General features: G+C 45.3%; 1 protein-coding gene across 1 annotated transcript in view; it reads right to left on the minus strand.

Moving 5' to 3' along the window:
* The window catches only part of eml4 (EMAP like 4), a 156999-nt gene that overhangs the window by 97596 nt on the left and 39414 nt on the right, over nt 1-19989 (minus strand). The window contains exons 2-4 of the mRNA XM_083651123.1: nt 11500-11688; nt 815-935; nt 46-225 (exon numbers count right to left, since the gene is read on the minus strand). Of these exons, the coding sequence (XP_083507249.1) occupies nt 46-225; nt 815-935; nt 11500-11688 (490 nt within the window). The remainder of the gene's footprint in view (nt 1-45; nt 226-814; nt 936-11499; nt 11689-19989) is intronic.

Below are 19989 nucleotides of genomic sequence, written 5' to 3' on the forward strand. Positions count from 1 at the left end.
GGTAGAGAGGATGAAGCGGGGCAGGGGGGAGTTACTGAATGGAACCTTTTGGTGGGGGCGGGGCCTTTGCTGCTGTCGGCCGGCTGGACTGGTCTCTGGGGGGTGGTGGGGGGCTGGGGGGAGTGGGGGGAGGGGGAGGGCAGGGCAGGTTCCTCACGCTCCTGGATCTCCTCCATCTGAGAGCGCTGGCTGCTGCTGCTGCTCTCCTTCCGCCTCTCTCCTCCACTGTGGAGACACCAGCAACATGAGAACCTATGACTCTACTGTCTTCTACTGTGTTCTACTGCATTCTATTGTCTTCTAGTGTGTTCTACTGCGTTCTATTGTCTTGTGCATTATACTGCTGTCTTCCACTGTGTTGTATTGTGTTGTACTATGTTATACTGTGTTCTATTGTCTTCTACCGTTTTATGTTGTCTTCTACTTTGTTCTACTGCGTTCAATTGTATTGTACCGTGTTCTATTGTGTTCTATTGTCTTCTCTGTTATACTGCTGTCTTCTGTGTTCTATTGTCTCCTATTGTCTGGTACTGTGTTACACTGTGTTACACTGTGCTACACTGTGCTCTATTGTCTTCTATTGTCTTGTACTGCATTCTACTGTTCTACTGTGAGGTGAGAGCAGCTCCTGTCCAGACAAACTGCAGAGGAAAACATGGTCATTGACATTGTTTAGATCAATGAAATCAATCAGATCAATTATATTTGGTCGGAAGACTCTGAGGCACTGGAGGCTGAAGTCAAGCTGTGGAGAAAGAGTAGTGAGTTCACTGTCTGTGTGTGTGTGTGTGTGTGTGTGTGTGTGTGTGTGTACCTCTTGGCGGCGGATGACACAGTCTCTTTCCTGGTGACAGAGGCGGAGTCTCTCTTGCGTCCGGTGGACCCTCCGTTAGCGATGCAGGACATGGAGTATGCCTCGCGCATTGCCGCGCCACCTGCACACCAAAACATTCACATAACCTGTTATTAACCAGAACCAGTTATTAACCAGAACCAGATGCTGTGTGTCGGAAAATAAGCTATTTACAGGACGTAAATACAAGCATTTCACATGCCCTGTTTTCCTCGTTTTCAGGTCGACAGACGACAGACAGACAGACAGACAGACAGACACACACACACACACACACACACACACACACACGATCCCCCTTTTAGATTTCTAACCCCACTTAGGATAAGCAATAACCACGCCCTGTGGCGCTGGGATTGGCCAGGAGCAACACTGGAGGGGCACGCAGCCCTCTGTGTGAAAGCCATTTATGTGGCGAGGCTGTGTGGAGGAGGAGAACAGCTTCTCCTCCTCCACACAGGAGAACAGCTTCTCCTCCTCCACACAGTTGTGACTCCGTCTCGTCTCTTTCGGGCTGGCACATAGGAACGGGGTCCAGGGACCAGGATCGATCATGTTGGTCACGGGTTTGACTACTGCGGTTTCGATGTCCGCTGCTGTGTAGCAAGTCGATCAGCTCTGCAGCGCGGCGAGGGGGCATTTCAATGGCGTTTCTCCTCTGCAACAAGGAAGCGCGTTTCCTTTCCACCTTCTTCCTAATTTCAAACAACAGCTGCGGTATGTGTTTGATAACGTGCTGTCGGCTTGAGTTTGAGGTTAGGGACCCGAAACTATGTCACAGGCTGGGTAAGTGTTTCAACTATGCGCTGCACTCATAAAAACAAAAACACGTCAAACACGTCATTGGCCCTCTGGGCTATTCCTGATAACACGTCAAAGACGTCATTGGCCCTGAATGAGTTAACAAGTTAATTCTACTATCAACACTGACAGCCTACTGTGACTAACAGAGAGAGAGAGAGAGAGAGAGAGAGAGAGGTGGTTTGAACGGTACGGGTTTTCAGTTTGGTCAGGACAGGAGCGCACGGGCTGAAACCTGACACCTTGCTCATCTCGCTGTTCAGCGTGCGCAAGTCTGTGTCTGGAGTAAAAATGATGGAACATTACATTACATTACGTCATTTGGCAGACGCTTTTATCCAAAGCGACTTACAATAACACATTTTTTGTCCGCAATAGAGCAATCAACTATGGAGCACAGTCTATGACAACTACAACTTCTGAAGGAACAGTGGTACAAGTTTAGGTTAGTGGTACAAGTTTAGGTTAGTGTATATATATATATATATATACACATTTTAATAAAGAGAGAGAACGAAGTTAGATCAAGAAGGGCCCAGATGGAGCCTGAAAAGGTGAGTCTTTAGTCTTTTTTTCCGAAAGATCGGCAGTGATTCAGCCGTCAGGGACGAGAAGAGTCGAGATCGGGATGAGCGACTTTTGAGCCCCCGTAGCGAAGGAGGGGCGAGGCGACCTGCACTGGTGGAGGAGCGAAGGGAGCGCTGGGCGGTTTGGAACCTGACCATAGATTGCAGGTACAGGGGAGCTGACTGGTACTGGCCTAGTGTACTGCCCTGTAGGCCAGTACCAGTGTCTTGAATTTGATGCGGGCCGAGATGGGAAGCCAGTGGAGCTCCTGGAAGAGGGGAGTGACGTGAGAGAATTTGGGTTGGTTGAATACCAGACGGGCTGCAACGTTCTGAATGAGCTGAAGCGGTCGGATGTCGGTGGCAGGTAGGCCGGCCAGGAGCACGTTGCAGTAGTCCAGGCGGGAGGAGACAAGAGACTGGACCAGGAGTTGAGTCGCTTCTCTTCTGAGAAAGGGACGGATTTTGCAGATGTTGTAGAGAGAGAACCTACAGGAGCGTGCTGTAGCAGCTATGTTGGCTGAGCAAGACAGCTGGTTGTCAAGGAGCACCCCAAGGTTCTTAGCTGTTTGGGAGGGAAGTACAGTGGTGTTGTCAATGGAGATGGAGAGATCTGCGAGAGGGCAGTCTTTTCCAGGCAGGAAGAGTAGCTCTGTTTTACCAAGGTTGAGCTTGAGGTGGTGGGCAGACATCCAGTCGCCAATGTCTTTGAGGCATGCAGAGATGCGAGCCTCGATTTGAGTGTCAGGGGGGGGGGAAGGAAAGGAAAAGCTGGGTGTCATCAGCATAGCAGTGATAAGAAAAGCCATGAGAAGAGATCACATAGGCAAGAGATCTGATATAGAGAAAAAAAAGTAAGGGGCCCAGGACTGAGCCCTGGGGGACACCGGTGGTAAGAGGACAGGATCTGGAGAGGGACCCTCTCCATGAGACCTGGTATGAGCGGTTCGAGAGGTAGGAAGCAAACCAGGAGAGTGCAGAACCTGAAATGCCGAGGTCAGACAGAGTGGAAAGAAGGATTTGGTGGTTGACTGTATCGAAGGCAGCAGACAGGTCAAGGAGGACAAGAACAGAGGAGAGGGATGAGGCCTTAGCAGTGTGAAGGGCCTCTGTGACAGCAAGAAGAGCTGTCTCAGTGGAGTGAGAAGCCTTGAAACCGGACTGCAGAGGGTCCAGGAGGACATTTTGGGAGAGATAGAGAGAAAGTTGTTCGGACGCTGCTCGTTCGAGGGTTTTGGAAAGGAATGAGAGAAGAGAGACAGGTCTGTAGTTGTGAATAGCAGTAGGGTCAAGGGAGGGTTTCTTAAGCAGAGGCTTGACTCTTGCAGTCTTTAGAGCAGGTGGAACAAGACCAGAGGACAGAGAGGAGTTAATGAAGGTAGTGAGGAAGGGAGATTTGTTAGGTGAGATGGTTTGGAGGAGAGAGGAAGGGATAGGATCGAGGGGGCAGTAAGTGGCTCAGTTCGAGCTGATGAGTTTAAGCACTTCATTGGGAGAGAAGGAAGGAAAACCAGGGACAGGGGGCCGAGGAGCAGGATTGGAGTCGGGAGTGTTAGTGAGGGTGCCTGGAGGATGGAAGGAGGAGCTGATGTCATCCACCTTTTTAGTAAAGAAGGTTACAAAATCATCAGCAGAGAGGGAGGAGGGGGGGGAGGGGGGGAGGGGAGGGGGGAGAAGGTGGAGAACAGTTTACTGGGGTTGGATGCAGAGGACTGGATTTCAGAGATGAAAAAGGAGGTTTTTGCTTTGGAGACAGCAGAGGTGAAGTTGGAGTGGATAAGGTGGTAGGAAGAGAGATCTTCAGGGAGATGTGATTTTCTCCATTTTCTCTCAGCTGTAGCAGTGTTTTCAGGAATGATCCAGGTCTCTGTGAGAGCTAGGAAGTGGAGGGTTTGAGATAGAGCATGAGCCGAGATGGTCTCAGTTTTCTTAACTCATTCACCGCCAGTTTAGGACTGCCAATATTTAGCACAGGCCAAAGATTTTCATAATTGTTGGTCATCTTTCAAGACCCACAGTAAATTATCTATTAGCACCAGAGTGATTTGCAATACCTCAAAATGAAGATGTACGTCTCTGGGTTCACCAGGAAAAAAAAAGTGAGCTTTTAGCATGTTCTGTACTCTACTTATAGCCATTTATATACACCCTGTTTTCCCCCAAAAGTTCTCCCTGAGAAAATAAACAGGAGAAAAGGCAATTTTTGTAAAAGGGCACAATCTCAGGCAGAACTCACTCTCAATTCTTTTATTTTGAACTGTATTGACATCAGACATGTAAATATTATTCGTTAGGACACAAATGACAAAAAAAAAATATATATATATATATATATATACACATGAAGTGCTTTTTTTTACATTCAACAATACAGTTTACTCGGTGTGAGTGTGCAGACAGACAGACAGACAGACACACCGACAGACAGACAGACACACCGACAGACAGACAGACAGACACACACACACACACACACACACACGATCCCCGATCCCCCTTTTAGATTTCTAACCCCACATAGGATAAGCAATAACCATGCCCTGTGGCGCTGGGATTGGCCAGGAGCAACACTGGAGGGCACGCAGCCCAGCGATTGAGAAAGGACAGCGGGCTGCTGTGAGCAGTCACAGCTTCTGCCTTGTGCCTTGCTGTTGTGTGTTTATTTTGCACCCGTCCTCGTCCATGTCTCCCTGTCATATCCTCCCTGCTATCTGATCGTTCCCGTTTTCCCCTCGGCTATTCAACACGTCCTCACCGCCCTCGCAAACTGATCGATCATTTCCTCATTCCTCCGATGATCAAACACATCTCTTGATTACTTTCTCCCGGCTGGCACAGAGGAAGGCGACTCCAGCTCGTGCAGCGCGCCGAGGCGCGTTTCAATGGCGTTTCTCCTGTCTGCACAAGGAAGCGTTACCCGTTTTCTGCTTTTCCTCTTGCTCAATTTCAAAACAACAGCTGCGGTATGTGTTTGTTCACGCGTTGTCTTAGATGCTAGGGACCTGATACCATGTGACAGGCTGGGGAAGTGTTTAAACTACGCCCTGCAGTAATAAAAACAAAAACACGTCAAACACGTCATTGGCGGGGAGGGCTATTTCTGATAACACGTCAAAGACGTCACTGGCGGTGAATGAGTTAACAGCCGACTGACAGTTCCAGAGACCTCCGGCAATAGTAAAAGGACTGTTTGCGCGCTTGGGGTAGGAGAGATTACCGGGGTTACTACACCTGAAGCTGCCGTGGCTACGGCGTCTGTGGGCTGAGGTTACAACAGGGATGGGAAGAAAACACATAGTTAGGTAGAGGAGTAGGTAGAATAAGAGAGGTAGCAAAAAACCCTATTCTCTGGCCTCCCCTCGATGGGTTAGGTTAGGGTTAGGGTTAGAAAGACTCCCTTGTCTTTGTGCCTGAGTCTTCGTGCCGCGAGGGTACGTGCCGCTTACTGCTGCCGCTGTAGACTGACAGTGTTCAGAAATACTGCTTCAACAGGGCTACGCTAAGCCACGCCTATCCAATCAGCCCCGCTCATTCACAGGAGGGGTGATTGGGCTTGATGTCACCTGAGAGCAATCCACCAGCTGCCCAGAGTTTCACTCAGAGACACAAACTAGCCTAAAAGCAACTACTTTTAGAATAGAAAGATAGCAGACAGAAGTAACACAGCCTAAAACACTTACCCACTGAAGCCAAAGTTAAAATCACAGACAGGTATCCAGAGAAGATCAGCTCTTATGTCAGACAACTAAAAGTGTACTGACTAGACCTTTCTCCAGCAAGACTATATGAGGGCTACAAGCCACGCCTATCCAATCAGCCCCCCTCGTTCACAGGAGGGGTGATTGGGATTGATGTCACCTGAGAGCAATCCACCAGCTGCCCAGAGTTTCACTCAAGAGACACAAACTAGCCTAAAAGCAACTACTTTTAGAATAGAAAGATAGCAGACAGAAGTAACACAGCCTAAAACACTTACCCACTGAAGCCAAAGTTAAAATCACAGACAGGTATCTAGAGAAGATCAGCTCTTATGTCAGACAACTAAAAGTGTACTGACTAGACCTTTCTCCAGCAAGACTATATGAGGGCTACAAGCCACGCCTATCCAATCAGCCCTCCTCGTTCACAGGAGGGGTGATTGGGCTTGATGTCACCTGAGAGCAATCCACCAGCTGCCCAGAGTTTCACTCAGAGACACAAACTAGCCTAAAAGCAACTACTTTTAGAATAGAAAGATAGCACACAGAAGTAACACAGCCTAAAACACTTACCCACTGAAGCCAAAGTTAAAATCACAGACAGGTATCCAGAGAAGATCAGCTCTTATGTCAGACAACTAAAAGTGTACAATATAAAACGTGCACATCACCTTTTCTTCACTGGCTCATTCTGTCTCACTCTCTCTCCCTCCCTCTCTGCATGTTCATTATGCACACGCATGCATACGCACTGAATGATGAAACAGTAGTTTTTACCATGTTCCAAAGATGCAGACATAAAGCGGTCTAATTGATGATTGAAAAGTATCAATTAACGTTAGTCTTTACTGTCCAACACATGGCAGTTCGGAGAAATTGTTTCACAACGAGAGACAGATTGTTTGAAGACTGCATCAAAAGCAGGTAATCCACTGTGGGATTAGTGAGACTATTGCTAAAAGGAGAAGATACTGTAGTGATGCGTGCTTCGTCAGTGCGCCCTGCAGCCCCTGGGCTGTCATCCGCTCAAACACATACTTCACGGGGCGGCTGCGTGTCATGGATGTGCCCTTAATATGCAAAGCGTGCAGCTCAAAGCAGTATAGCCTATCGGAGGAATGTTTTTGTTTAGATGGCTGGAGGATTCAACTTGTCTTTTTGTTTTGTTAACACATTGAGTGCCAGCGACGCCATATGGCGTCAAGAGAAATTTACCGTAGGCTGCCAGCGACGCCAAATGGCGTCAATAACTCCAAATTCATATTTTGACGGGGGAATGTCGATCTAAGCCTCTTACATCGCCTCTTACAATATGGGAGCTATTGAATGTGTCTAACCTATTTTACAGAACCCTTAGGTGGCGACAGTGCCCTCCCGATTAGACAAAGGCCAGGAGAAAAGACAGAAGAAGTCATGAGGAAACGGAAATCGCCATTGATATGCTTGAAGCATAACGTCGTTAGCTGTGCCTGTGAACAGCAGTCATCTGCTGCCACAATTGAGCCCCATCCGTGTCCGCTGCGATAGTCCATCCATATGATTTAGTTGCCGACACGGCGACACCAGCGTCTTTATGAAAAGTGACATTATTCTCAGCTGGGAGCCGAGGACACGCTGTAAAAAAGCGGGGGGTGCAGGCAGCAGACTTTTCAGTGCAGATCAAACAGAGCAAACCGCAGCAGAGCAGAGACACTCGACTCCTCCCACCACGGAGGAGGAGGAGGAGGGGGGTGGGGCACGCAGGGCACTAACAGCATACAACCATTGACAGTACACACACACCCATGCAGCAGCAGGCTCGATGTTTGTTCAACTCAAAGCAGAATTCATTCTGTCGCCTTTCTAACATAAAGATGTGATTATCTCAGAAACTAATTTCAGCATGCTCTTTTCGGTCGAAAACACTCTTTTTCAGAGGGGTGTATTTCCAAAATGGAACGGTTTATAAACACAGTTTTTTTTTTAAATGAAACAGAAGGGTTCAAAGTTTCATTGAGGCTATTGGTTGTCCATATAAGAGGAACACAAAAAATGATATGGCTATATTAAAATGCACTGCGGCCTATGTGGCACAGTACAGCACCTTTTGCCCAAGGGCCGTGGCACTCAAAGTGTTAATGTGTTTTTTTCAGCTTGTAGATGTAAAAATAAACGCTTTCTAATGAAAAAAATCAAGCATTTGTTGTGGTAATGGTTTAATGGAGCACAGACAGTCAAATAGGTTAACCGACCAATAGTCAGCTAAAATGGGGGGTACGGTGGTAAGTAGGGGTGCACCGATCACGTTTTTTGCCACCGATCACCTATGAGAAATATCTGCCCAACCGATCATCGACCGATCACCGATTACCGATTACCGATCACCGATAGATATATATATATATATATATATATATATATATATATATATTTATTTATTTATTTATTTATTTTGTAAGCAGCTATAGCAGTCTATTATAGAACAGTTTCCATTTTACATATAAAATGCGGCTTATATAACGGTGCAGCTTATCTATGGATTTTTACAGCTAACGGCCACTAGGGGACCTCCTAAATCTATGGATTTTGGTACGAGAGACAGAACGAGAGCAAGACAGACATTACGAGAGCGAGACCCTGATTGGATGATGTTGCAAAAAATGTGCCTCGCGACCTGATTGGAGCACTGTGCCACTACGCTCTATCAGCCACTACTGTAAAACACCCTCCCTCCTCTCACCCTCCCTCGCTCCGGGGGAAAAATGTCGGCGATTGAGCCAGAAACACAGTCTGAATGAAATTGAATGTAACGTTCCCAATTCTATGTATTACATTCTAAAAACTTAACGGCAACATTTTGGAAGGCTAAGCCACACAACTAGCTCGTTGTAATCTAACATCATGCTTCAAAAGATGGAGAACTGGCTGTGTTACGACGATGAGGATGCAAAACATGTAATTTGCATGTTTCGTTCCACCCATGTTTCGTCCGCGCTGCCAAATTCAATGGAATGAAACCAATCTTGTAGCCTATGTTGGACGTAGTGAAGTGTTTTTGATTGATTTGTTCATCGGACTCAAAACGGTCTCCGCTGATAAGACACGGAGATCTCTGTTACAGGCAGGCGCTACGCCTCCTTCTGACCAGTTTTAAACATTAAAACACCTGCGGCTTATAATCCAGTGCGGCTTATATATGTAACAATGATTCAATTTAGCTGCTGCGGCTTATATTCAGGTGCGCCTTATAGTACGGAAAGTACGGCTGACGAAAGCAAAGCGTGTGCTTTGCAACACAATGATATAAACGTTAGAGCACAATATGAAAGTTAAACGATGGACATTGAAGACATGAAAATGGGCTGCCTCATGTTTCTCACGTGCAGCATGATCGGCTATGCGATCGGCGACAATAAAGAAATATCTGCAGCAGCAGATCACATATTTGAGGTCAAAATCGGCCGATACAGATTGCGTGCCGATCGATCGGTGCACCCCTAGTGGTAAGTACGGTGGTGCAGTGGTAAGTGCTGTCGCCTCACAGCTCGAAGGTCCTGGGTTCGATTCCCACCTGGGACGCTGTGAACGCTGAAGGAATGCGTGCCCGTCCGCATGTCCTCGAGTGCCCACCGCCCGGGTGGGGTCGTCAAAAGGGCCTTTCTGTGTGGAGTTTGCATGTTCTCCTCGTGCCTCCCGGGGGTTTCCTTCATATAGGAACCCCCTTCACCAAAAACATGCAATATCCTGGTTGCTAATGTGGTGCCTCCTCTGGTCGTTAAGGGCGCCTGTTCAGAGGGAGGGGAACTGGTTGGAATAGCGTGATCCTCCCACGTGCTATGTCCTACCGGTGAAGCTTCCTCTGTCAGGTGAAAAGAAGCGGCTGGCTAACTGCCCATGTCTCGGAGGAAGCATGGAGCTCGTTTCGGCTCTCCCCAGATCGGCAGAGGGTGGAGTAGCAACCAGGATAAATAAATTAAATTAGCACTAATGGGGGATAAAAATGGGATAAAAAATCGGGAAAAACAAATAAATAACAGGAATAGTCAGCTAATGAGGGTCGGTTGTCGGTCAAAAAAATTATGATTTTCGACATCCCTAGTACACAGGCCCTATGGTGCGTCAGGGTGTGTGTGTGTGTGTGTGTGTGTGTGTGTGTGTGTGTGTTAGGGCATTCACGACTAGTGAATTTTACTAGTCGACTAGTCGTCCCTAAAGGTAGTCGACTAGTCGTTTAAAAAAAATACATACAGAGTTTGACTTTAAGAACTTTTTACCCCAGTGTCATTAGGCTTATCAGGATAGGAGCTGAGTGCATTGTTTTTGTTTGGTTGTTTGTCCAATAGTCTTGTTTGTTCTTGGATTATTGTGTATCTTATGCAGTTTTCTTGTTTTGTTTTGTTGTGTTTTGATGTTCTTTGTGGGGGATATGGGATATGAAAGTCCATGTATGTCGTGTAAATACCTCATGTTCTTTCTTAACACGTTCACTGCCAATGACGTGTTGATACGTCAAAAAAAATCCAACGGTTGACTGCCAATGACGTGTTAATACGTAAAAAAAAATAATAATAATTTGACGGTGGGACGTTGATCTAACCCTTTTACATCTCTTATATAAATATTGAAGCCACCGAACGTGTACAACCCATTCCACCGACCCACTAAGTGGCGACAGTGCTCTCCATTCTAGAAAAAGCCGAGCCAAAACTGCAGGGGAACGCGCGATGAAACCATTCTCATACTGTAAAATGGATTGGCGAAAACGCTTTCGCTTTCGCGCTGATTGCTGGCGGTGGGGGATTGCAAATTTGCATAATAGATTATGGGTGCAACACACTTTGAAACACGCAGCATAAATAAGACCAGAATCGCAAAAGAAACCCCGTTTCTTGGGGTTTCTCAACCGAAACCCCAAGAAATGAGCGAGCCCATCCTCGCCCAGCGGCCGCCAGCAGACAGGAGCAGCAGCAGCAGCAACAGCAGAAACGAGCTTGTGACACGCCCGCTGCAGCCAAGAAGAACACACACGGAGGGAGGAGTTTGAAGTAGAGGGGGGTTTCCTGCTGTTATGGAGGAAATTACTGTTCAAAACTATTGTTTAGATGTCTGACGTCTTACTGATGCCAAAAATGAATGGTTAAAGTGACTGTTCTATCGAATTTCACAAAAAGCTATTTATCTCAGCTTAAATTTTCAGACGCTGAAACCATGCTGTATTCAAGTGCTAATGCCTACATAACTACTAACTCTACAAACTAACTATTTTAGACAGAGAAAGCACACATTCTATTAGTTCTTTTGAGATATTTTGTGTTCACAAAATCTTAGCAGAAAATAATCCTCGGGTCTTGAAAGATGAGCCAGAATCCTCAAAAAAACCCTCTGGCAGAAGCTACCTACAGTAAAAAAAAAAATGGCTGGCAGTGAATGTGTTAAAGAAAAAAAAGAAAAGAAAAAAAGACTAGTCGACTACTAAGCACAGTGTCGACTAGTGGTTTTACTAGTCGACTAGTCTGTGAATGCCCTAGTGTGTGTGTGTGTGTGTGTGTGTGTGTGTGTGTGTGTGTGTACGTGTGTGTGTGCATGTGTGCGTGTTGTGTACCTTTCCCTCCATGTTGTTTCTTGGCAGTGGACTCCTTGGCGTTGTCCTCGGAAGCGGCAAGGCGGCGCAGAACGTCGGCGAGTGCGGCCTTCATCACGGTCAGCTCGTCTTCCTGTTGCTGAACACGAAGCTCCAACGCACTGAGTCTGTCGTTCACATCTGATACACTGGCTCCAGACATACTGTCATCTACACAGAGAGAGAGATAATAACTAAGATCTGATACACTGGCTCTGGACATAATCTTCGTATTTACATACACATTCTGTTTATCTTTGGGATATTCAAATATTCTGTAAACACCATATCCCAAATGTAAAATAATCAAACTTCAGTATGTCAGCTGGGATCAACTGCACTACTAAAAGCTGAATGAAATGAATTTATTTTCTATCTTTAACAGTCTGTCATGTTACAATGTTCCCAGACTAAAGTGTTCAAATAAAAACCTTCCCAGACTAAAGTATAATACGTAGGGTTAGGTAGGTAGGATGGGAGCAGGTCCTGACAGCCACTAGGACTTACCTTTCTTACCTTGGAGACTGTATTTGTAACAAAGCAAGGCTCTCTCAGGAGGAGCAGGTCTACAGCAGTGACTCTCAACCTTCTCACATTAAGGACCCTCAGTCCACATTGGAGCGACAGAATATTTTCATTGTCAGATATGATTTAGCCTCCATGACTGTCTGTATTGTAGGTAGAGAGATAACTTATCACAACAGACATTCTTCTACATTCTCTGTGTCTCTTCTTGTCGATGAAATAATGTTGAAGTTTAACAAATCCTCAGTTTAGTCCAAAAAGGTTAATTTATTCTCACTTAAAGGATGGGTTTACCGATGGGGAATATGAATATATATTAATTCTTAAAAAATCTTAAATTTCGAATCCGTTGAAATTTTTGAAATTGCTTGTTCACAGCCAGAGAAAAAAAAAATGAAAAAAAAATGGGCCAGGTGACGCGTTTCGACGCGAAACGCGTCACCTGGCCCAATTTTTTTTTTTTTTTTTTTTTCATTTTTTTTTTCTCTGGCTGTGAACAAGCAATTTCAAAAATTTCAACGGATTCGAAATTTAAGATTTTTTAAGAATTAATATATATTCATATTCCCCATCGGTAAACCCATCCTTTAAATATTAATCTCGATAGCAATTAAATGTTCTTCTAAACAGACTTAGTAGGCTTATTATTTGTACATTGAGGAATGCTTCTGAGGAAGACAGCAGGAAGTTTAGCAGTCAAAACATATCTAGGTATGAATAATAAGCTTACTAAGTCTGTTTAGAAGAACATTTAATTGAAATCCTCAGTTTGCTCAAGGACCCCTGGTGGTCCCACACATTGAGAACCACTGGTCTTCGGTGACTCACTGAGCACGTTCTCACCTTGATCTGCTGGTGTGGGAAACTCTCAGTAAGACACAGCAACCTCTGAGGAACCTCTCTGGAACCTCTGAGGAACCACTCAGCAACCTCTGAGGAACCACTCCGGTACCTCACAATAGAGACAGAAGCCTCTCAGTGAGACACAGCAAGATGACCCAGGTCAGGTGGTCAATCAGCCCAGAACCATCATTACAGACAAACAATCACAACTCCAGAAGCTTTACAACTTGTCCATAACCACGAAGGCAACCCATGTCTAAAATGACACCCCCCCCACAATGTCCCCACTCACCCCCAGGTCTATAATGGTGATGTTATCATACTGTCAACATATACTAATATTAGGGATGCACCGATCGATCGGCACGTGACCGGAAATGGCCGATTTTCACGTGATCGGCCCCGACCGGTGACCGGCTCCGGTCAGTCCACATAGCCGATTCTGTGCGCCGGTCGGTTTTCCCCTTTTTTTGTTTGGTCAATTACCTGCAGCTGCACGATGAATGCGTTCACGTGACGTGCGCGCACCCCAAGCAGCCAAAAGGAAACACGCCAGCATGTCCTCCTCATTGTGGAAATTGTACAGTCACACATGCAAGTCGAAAATAAGCCGTGGAGGAGCAGGGTACATTGGCGAGTCCCGCTCCAGTCTGAGCGGCTCGCTTCACCTCACTGGCCCCTCTCTCTCCCCGGCCACAGCGCAACACAGCCGGCTTGGCGAAGTGAAGGTAGGCTACTATCGAGCCCTGTGTTACATTCCCCGACCAGCTGCAGTCCATATCGCTGCCTGCTGCAGATCAGCTGCTGCTGCTATCTGTCAGTCACGTTGTAACGTGGATACAGGAGAGGAGGACTATTTGTTTCGTATTGCGAATAGAATGACGAACATAATAATAAAACGCATCGGACCAGTGTGCAAGCTTTACTGTGCGTGATGATTTTTTTTTCGGATGGCGGATTAAAAGAAACGTGTGTAAACTCAACTCAAACTCATTTCCTCGTCTACTCAAGAACAGCCAAATCCACAACTGTAGAGTGGGCATGGCTTCGAAGGTCTGGGCTCCAGACCTATAGGCTATAAACTCCTTGTCCAGGGATAACATTTTGATGTTTATTTATTTTTATTCTATTCGTTTATTTGGCAGGGACATATACAAAAAAAACATTAAACCCCATAGGGGAAGAGATGCTTTGTAACAGATTTAGCCATAGGCTACTTTCCATCTGGAGCCAATCATGCAAATGATAAGAAATGTGACATGAATCTTAATTTTCTATTAAAGCAAAGTAAAAAATAAAAAAATAAAAAAATAACCCGTCAATTATTGTTCTTAGAAAGAAAATCGGAATCGGCCAAAATCAGTATCGGCAAGTCAGACTATTCAAAAATCGGAAATCGGAATCGGCCAAGAAAATGGCAATCGGTGCATCTCTAACTAATATACTAATAATCACATAGCGGCCCATGCCTAACAACTATACTTGCCTGGGTCCAGACCTTTGACTCCGCCCACTCCACCCAGTTGGCTGCTTCTGGTCTGACATCACATCGTGATGTGAAACAGTTGAAACAAAAACACTAGTTCAATGAGCACCGGGGGGGACTAACGATTAGCCAATCAATGTCGAAGAACAGTGCAATGGGCGGGACTAACGCCGTTGTCAAGTGCGCCGGACCAAACAACAACAATGGCGAGTGGCGACACTATAGACGAGACAGGCGCTGCTATCTAGGCTGTTCTACATCGATTAAAAGTACCACTTTGAAATCCAAAGGGGATAGCAGAAGGAACAGGTATGGGACGGGTATATAGAGTGAGGGGAGACAGGTGTATAGGGTATATAGAGTGAGGGGAGACAGGTGTATAGGATATATAGAGTGAGGGGAGACAGGTGTATAGGGTATATAGAGTGAGGGGAGACAGGGATATAGGGTATATAGAGCGAGGGGAGATTAAACAGGTATGGGACGGGTATATAGGGTATATAGAGTGAGGGGAAATTGAACAGGTATGGGATGGGTATATATGGTATATAGAGCGAGGGGAGACGGGTATATATGGTATATAGAGCTAGGGGAGATTGAACAGGTATGGTACGGGTATATAGAGTGAGGGGAGATTGAACAGGTATGGGACGGGTATATATTAGGGGTGTGCCGATTAATCGTTTTTTAGATGCATCGCGATGAGTCACGTGACGATTAAAATCGATGCATTTTTTTTTTTTTTTTTGCTTTATTTGCAAAAAATACGGTATTTCGCCCGGAAAGCAGTTCCTTAACTGTAAAACGAGACCAAAACCGAAGTACTGGAAACTGGAATCACTGAAGAAAGCATGCAGGGTGGCTGTAACATGTGATGCGTGGACTTCAGTCGCAACTGAAGATAATGGAGGTACATTTGTTTGTTTACTTTAATTAATGGATACTGACAAATATACCTTGCTTAAAAAAAATCCTGTTTGGTGAAAAAGATGCATCGAAAATCGTGATTAATCGTAATAATCATAATAATCGTTTAATAATCGAATCGTAGCACCCTTAATCATAATCGAATCGAATCGTGAGGTGGCACACCCCTAGTATATATGCTATATAGAGCGAGGGGAGATCGCCACTAGTTAATCGATCGCATTTCTCTACACAGATTTAATATGAATGAAAAAAGGAGCGTCCGCACACTCAAAATATTTTTAATCCTGATAACCCTTTTTGTCAAAAAATCCTCAAATGGTATAGGTATTTGGATGATGTATTTTGCCTTTTTCTAGGAAGAAGTGAGGAACTGTTTGATTTTTTGTCATTTCTTAATGGTGTCTATCCTGATTTAAAATTTTCTCTTGAACATGCCCTGCCATGAGTGTCTTTTCCTGATATGTGGATTGAGTTGAATAATGGGAGCCTCATTACCACACTGTACAAGAAAAAAACTGATCAGAACACCTTTCCACTTTTTTTAAGTCGATGGGACGAACGGCTCTCAAGATAAACCACTTTTTGTGTGGCCAATAGGTGGCGCTATGCTGAATTGCACGGAAACAGGGCAGTGCACTGCACAATAGGGCACACTCCCAAAGTTTGAAGTCGATCCGACCAACGGTTCTCGATGGCATGCAGCAGATGATGCTCATCCATAAGCAGTGGTGGAAATGGCCAGGTTTTACTCTGGGAACCCTACTTACACAGGATGGGGGTTCCCGGAAGTGGCGTGGCCCTAGAGGATATTATTTCTGAATGCGTGACTCATTATAGCCTACCATTATAGCCACGTAAAAATCTCACTTAACTAAGATCACTGAGCTCTACTGATTATTTCCCCTTGATTTTATTCATGACAGACTTGATGACACATGAATATTAGGGGTGTCATGATACACTCAGTTCACGATACGATACGTATCACGATACTGGGTTCACGATAACGATACGATACGATTTTAACAATATTTTTTTAAACTTGAATAATGACAATATATGACTGGAAAAGTAGTATTTTATTTTAAATGCACAAATACAAAACATGCTGTTGTGGGAAATTGTTATTACAATAACAACTAGAAAAAACATGAGATTGGAGATAAGGCTTATCTTGAAATAGAATGAGTTACACCGTCACTTAGATTTACTTTGAACTAAAAGGTTTCTCAGCAGTATAAATTCTCATTATGCATCTTCAGTTTTTCTTCAAACTCAAACAAGACTTTTCTTAGTCTATTTTTTATGCATCTTCAGTTTTTCCTGTCAAGTAAACAGTTTTGCCAGAAACTCAATTGAATGGTTTCTCTCCTGTATAACTTCTCATGTGTCTCTTCAGAGACTTGTTCAACTGAACTACTTTCCACACATTGAACTTCAACAAACAAAGACGTTTCTTTGTCTATTTTTGAAAAAAAAAAAAAAAAAAAAAATTGCGATATGAGATTTCATCTCAACGATACATATCGTGACGTTTTACTATCGCGAAATTTCATGGGACGATATATTGTGACACCCCTAATGAATATTAATGCTGCTTATTCAGCTTACAAATACATGATCTGCTCATTTCATGCTGCCCTCTTTGCAAGACATTTTTTAATTGGAACCTGAGGAGGGATGCTGCCTCGCCTAATCTACTCACATCAAAGTAAACACAGAGTCATTGACAGGGTCGTTGAGATTGACGACCCTGTGTTGACTTTCTCAGTTAGTGTCAACTGCCCTAATTAAAGCTGGGGCTTGGGGCTCGAAGGAGCAGGGCACTGCACACTGGAGATATGCGAAGGACAGACAGACAGAAGCCGTTTTCCCAAATGCACTTTTTACCGCTAAATGACCGGACTAATGCCTAATGCCTTCATGTGTGAAAGTTGTTTTCCGGTATAAGCGCGACCCCGTCATCGCGGACATTTCACCAGTTTCGAGCCAGTCAGAAGAGCGGTATGCGCGATAAGGGACACAAGTGTGAAACATGTCAAGTCATTTGCCGCGACACCGGTCCTTCTCATGGGCGAGGTGTACACACGTTGCTTAATGTTCCAGCGGGCATAATCTAATCATTCGCGCACATTAAAACAAACTGCGAAATGATCTTGTGATAATAAGAGCGGTATGTCAGCTTCATGTATGGGCGTGCCGATTTCCCCCTCTCCCCTCTCTGCTGCCTGCTCGCTCTCTGGCCAGTCCTTCAGTCCTCCTCCTTCAGTCAGCCCGACAGGGACACAGACAGCTCTGAGAGTCCTGCAAGCCGCCCAACGCTTGTTGAGAAAGCAAATGCACGAAGCGAAATGTGGAAGTATTTTGCTTACGTTGCCGACAGCGAAGGCAAGCCGGGACACATCAAACGAAGCCAGTCTATAAAAAGTGCTTCAACGCGACGCAGGTGAACGGATAAACATCGAACCAGCCAGGCTATTTCTCTCAGACACGGATCCCAACTTCTTCAAATATTTCAGTTCAAAGACTGGTTAGCGAAAATGAATGATACAACATACTCTTACTCTTAAGTCAAACGAGAGTGATTTATTGTGTGACAAGCAAACTTATTTCACCATCGGAGTTTTGCCGACCCCCAAAATAAGGAGGATTCCCCATCCAAGTGCACACGTCACTCACCACCCGCTCTGCAGTGCCGCCCCGCCCCCAACATACAGGCAATTTCGCTGCTATATTCCCACATGCGAGCGCTCAGGTGTGAAGGGAAATTCCGGGAAATGTCCGATATTGACTTACAGGTAATTTTCCGGTACGCATGTGTGAAAACGGCTAGAGAGAGAGAGAGAGACAGACAGACGCTATCGTCATTATAGTATAGATAGATATCACAATATGGATTTTTGACGATATGATAATGAACTGTAACGATATATCGATAACGATACGATATGGCACACCCCTAACGCGCACATCCACAGAGAATCGCGTGGATGTACGCGAAAACGAGCGAACATCCAAAACGAGCGTTAATGACCCATACCAGCTGGCGGAGGCAGAGTTTCTGCAAGCAGACCAATAGGGATTTCTCAGTGAAAACATATAGAGAAGGTAAACACTGCTTATATTAGACATTGTAATGATACAAAGTGGGTTGAAAATAGACAAAGCCTTCCTTTAATACTTTTTAATGGCCTTAATTTCCCTAAGTTGATTCATTCATCAACTTTTAATGAATTACTTTTCACGATCCCATGGTTACCCTGACAATTCAGTCTGATATCAGGCTATAACTACACAATGCTCTCCTCTGGTATGAGCACTATACTAATACAGTACTTATTCAATAGACTTGATTAGACTCAAATAGATCAGGATCATATTTAGTATTTAGTGTTTAATATCTATTTAGTGTTTAGTATTTAGTATGATCGTATCTATATTTGGTATTTTTATTCACATTCTAGGTGTGAATATATGATTATTCACATTATGAAACATTCCTCTGCTTAAAGTGTGTGTGTGTGTGTGTGTGTGTGTGTGTGTGTGTGTGTGTGTGTGTGTGTAGGGGGGGTGACTTGTCATATTTCACAGCAGTCTGTCACATTCCTCAGCTCTCTATTCCTGCCCCTTTAACACACACACACACACACACACACACACACAGTGTTTCTCTGTCTGAATATGAGAGAGCTAACAGCTTGGGGCGGGACAATGGAGCCATAAAGACAGAGAGAAAACCTGGACCTGACTAGACCAGCTGGGGACGCTGCAGCCGATCCACATCTATCAGGATGGCCCATCTTTGCTTCAGCTCGAGCTCTCACTAATGCTTTAGCACGCATAGTGCACAGACTTGAATGCTCTTACCTTTTATTCCATAAAAGTGAACATTTCGAACCACCCAGGTGACGTGACGGTGACGTGGAACACCTCAGCCGCACCTGAAGGCAGGACCCGGCCAATCTCCCTCTGTGATTGGACCCACCGTCAGCCATTTTGTGAGCGGCCCGCCAGGCAGGGAAACCCGACTTCTGGCGCATTCAACATTGAAGACGTATATTATTTTGCTCTTGATCTTGCTAGTTAGCTTCCTCGCCTAGACCACCGTTCGTCTAAACTGCCCCCCGTGTCACGGAGTAACGTACTGGGAGTCCTCGGCTGTCGAGTTTCTCCTGCCTGACGGCTTCCTTCGACCGGACGACGAACTTTGGCTGCGCCAGCTAAGCAGTATTTTACATGTGTTAGACCGGTCTTTAAGAAGAGGCCGTCTAATTGTATGCTACCTTAGATAGCGTTAACGTGTTTGGTCCGCTAAGCTAACCTCACGTTGAGTTTTACCGGAGATTCTTCTCCGCTAGCATAGTTAGCTGTTCTGACAGCCTCATGCTTAAGCATATACGTGTTCCGCAGCTTACCGCTTCGTTGCTACCTCTGTGTTACAGTTAGCGCTGTTAGCTTGGCTTGTCCTGAGACTAGCCAGCTGCGCCTCGTGCACGCTTCCCGGCCGAACTTACGTGCTTGTTAACTGTTAGTCTCTCCGTTGCTTGCTACTGAGTTAGCTTATGAAGCCGCGACTCTTTCGCTTCTCTTGGTGACTCGCTCGCTTATCTTGGCGACACGCTCGCTTCTTAGCGACACGTTCGCTTTTCTTGGCGACACGGTCGCTTCATAGCTCGGCTGCTCAGTCA

This window comes from Poromitra crassiceps (genome assembly GCF_964638095.1).
Source record: "Poromitra crassiceps genome assembly, chromosome: 14".
Classification (NCBI taxonomy): Eukaryota; Metazoa; Chordata; class Actinopteri; order Beryciformes; family Melamphaidae; genus Poromitra; species Poromitra crassiceps.